Source organism: Frankliniella occidentalis, unplaced genomic scaffold, assembly GCF_000697945.3.
Source record: "Frankliniella occidentalis isolate FOCC.00 unplaced genomic scaffold, Focc_3.1 Scaffold3044, whole genome shotgun sequence".
Taxonomy (NCBI): Eukaryota; Metazoa; Arthropoda; class Insecta; order Thysanoptera; family Thripidae; genus Frankliniella; species Frankliniella occidentalis.
In genome coordinates this window covers 123-2629 of record NW_026270112.1, presented here as the reverse complement: position 1 = coordinate 2629, position 2507 = coordinate 123, and the positions used below count along the sequence as shown (strand labels likewise).

General features: G+C 59.8%; 1 protein-coding gene across 1 annotated transcript; it reads left to right on the top strand.

The window, feature by feature from the left end:
* The first annotated feature begins 442 nt into the window (after positions 1-442).
* Positions 443-2150, top strand: LOC113208014 (cytochrome P450 6a22-like). Its single transcript, XM_026424842.2, has one exon. The coding sequence runs from the start codon at positions 466-468 to the stop codon at positions 1999-2001; it is 1536 nt and encodes a 511-aa protein (XP_026280627.1). The 5' UTR covers positions 443-465; the 3' UTR covers positions 2002-2150.
* Positions 2151-2507: the final 357 nt, after the last annotated feature.

Below are 2507 nucleotides of genomic sequence, written 5' to 3'. Positions count from 1 at the left end.
GCCGCCGGGGAGGGGAGGGGAGGGAGGGAAGTCCAAGCGGCTTCGCGGCCCTGGATTTCTCATATAACCTATGTCCGTCTATAGCGCTTCCTCGTCGTTCTTTAACGATCACGACTCTCCTTTGTATCTTCTTTTCCCTTGCGCGACACAAACGAGGTTTTATAGCCGGAAACTTACTGAATAGTTTCCAGCATATCCAACAGTTAGTTATCCTGAATTATTCTATAATTGTACTGCATTTTAGGAACAAAAAACGGAAAAAAAGGGGGAAATTGCGGTTTATCTCCTGATTAATTGGCTATTGACTGTTTATGGGGACGGCTTGCGCATCTGGTGTGGTGATATCGGTTGCCAAACAGCTTGGACTGTCAAGGTATCGAAGATAGCAAAATCAGAGGGTGAGTCCACGAAGTGATAAGGCCTCATGGGGTACTACAGTGATGCGCTGACCGCTCAGCCGCGGCCATGGACGCGCTGCTCTCCCAGTTGCCGGCCGCGGCCTGCCTTCTCCTCGTCGTGGTCATCTACCTGTTCTACCGCAAGCGCTACTCCTTCTGGCGGGAGCGCGGCGTGCCGGGCGTCAAGCCCCGCTTCCCCTTCGGCAACTTCGCCGCGGTCGCGCTGAGCCGCGCCAACCTCCTGCAGGTCATCTACAACCTGGCGGCCGCCCACCGCAGGGTCGGCTACTGCGGCGCCTTCATCTGGCACACGCCCGTGCTCCTCGTGTGGGAGCCCGAGATGATCAAGCAGGTCCTGAGCACGGACTTCGGCAGCTTCCACGACCGCGGGCGGCGCGTCGACGAGGCGGACCCGCTGAGCCAGACGCTGTTCAACATGAGCGGGCAGAGGTGGAAGAACCTCAGGAGCAGGCTCACGCCCGCCTTCTCGTCGGGCAGGGTCAGGAACATGCTCCCGCTGATGCTCGACATCGGCCGGGAGCTCGTCCGCCAGACGGCCCTGGAGGCCAGGAGGAGCCCGCAGCACACCCGCGAGGTGGACATGGGCCTGCTGCTGTCGCACTTCGCCACGGACGTGATCGGCTCGGTGGCGTTTGGCATCCAGTGCAACACGCTCTGCAGCCAGGAAAACAACGCGTTCCTCGCCATGTCCAAGAGACCCTTCAAGCAGTCGCCCCTCAGACTGCTCCGCCAGGGGCTCAACGCCATCCACCCGAAGCTGGGCGCGCTCTTGCCCATCAAGACGGTCTTCTCGGACGTGCACAACTTCTTCATCAACCTGATGAGGGACACGGTGGAGCAGCGCGAGCGGCACAAGGTGGTGCGCAACGACTTCGTGCAGCTCATGCTGCAGGCGCGCTCGGCCGAGCTGGCCGACGCCGCCGACGCGGACCCGGAGCACCACGTCGAGCTCACGCCCGAGGTGATGGCGGCGCAGGGCTTCAACTTCTTCATCGCGGGCCTCGACACCTTCGCGAACACGGTCGGCTTCACCCTCAACAGGCTGGCCGGCGACGAGGAGCTGCAGGAGCGGGTGGCGGCCGAGGTGCAGGAGGTGGCCGCCACGCACGGCGGCGAGCTGTCGTACGACGCGCTGCAAGACATGGACCTGGTGAGGCGCGTGGTGCTGGAGGGCCTCCGCCTCTGGTCGCCGCAGGCCGTGTTCCTGCGCACCTGCACCGCCACCACGCGCGTGGGCGAGCTGACCGTCGAGAAGGGCCGGGGCGTCCTGGTCGTGGGCAGCGTCAACAACATGGACGAGGACATCTTCCCGGAGCCCGCGCGCTTCGACCCGGACCGGCACACGGCCGCGAACAGGAACAACAGACACCCCTACGCCTTCCTGCCCTTCGGCGAGGGCCCGCGCGCCTGCATCGCGGAACGCTTTGCCCTCCTGGAGATGCAGCTGGCGCTGGCGGCCCTCCTCCGGGACCTGCGCTTCTCGCCCGGCCCAAACTACGAGAGGGAGGTCCAGCTCGACACGAGGAGTATATTCCACTCTCCAAAGAACGGCTTCCTCCTCAAAGTCGACCCGCGGAATTAGACATTAGACTATGCGCGACGCTGTTCGGGTTTATCTAGGAACTAAAGTTGTTGATTCACGCTGTCAACGCGGAATAAATTTGTAAGAGTTGACGTAAGTAAATCTGTAGTTTGCTCTTAAGCTGCATCCAATCGTGCTCCATCACTCTTTTAATCAGTTCCAGATTCATTTTCCCATTCAGTTCCACGTGCCTCTGGTGCGTAAAGTCGAGGTGCAACTGACTCACGCCTTAGTTTCACTTCTCCGCTAGAGTCAGTTTCAGTTTAGCTCACGTCCAAGGAATATTTTGTGATATTTTACAGCCGTCGCGCCTCGTTGTCTCCACGGTAACGTCACTATCATACTTTTCGTGTCGCGTGTCCACCGCATTCTCTATCGGAATAGCTACGGAATGCGTCACGGCCTGTTTAACAACGTATCCATGTCAACAAGGCAGAGAGGAGTGGGGCGGCGAAGAGTAGTATTAGCGGGAGAGGGCAACCCTTTCAGGAGGAAAAGAAAGATGG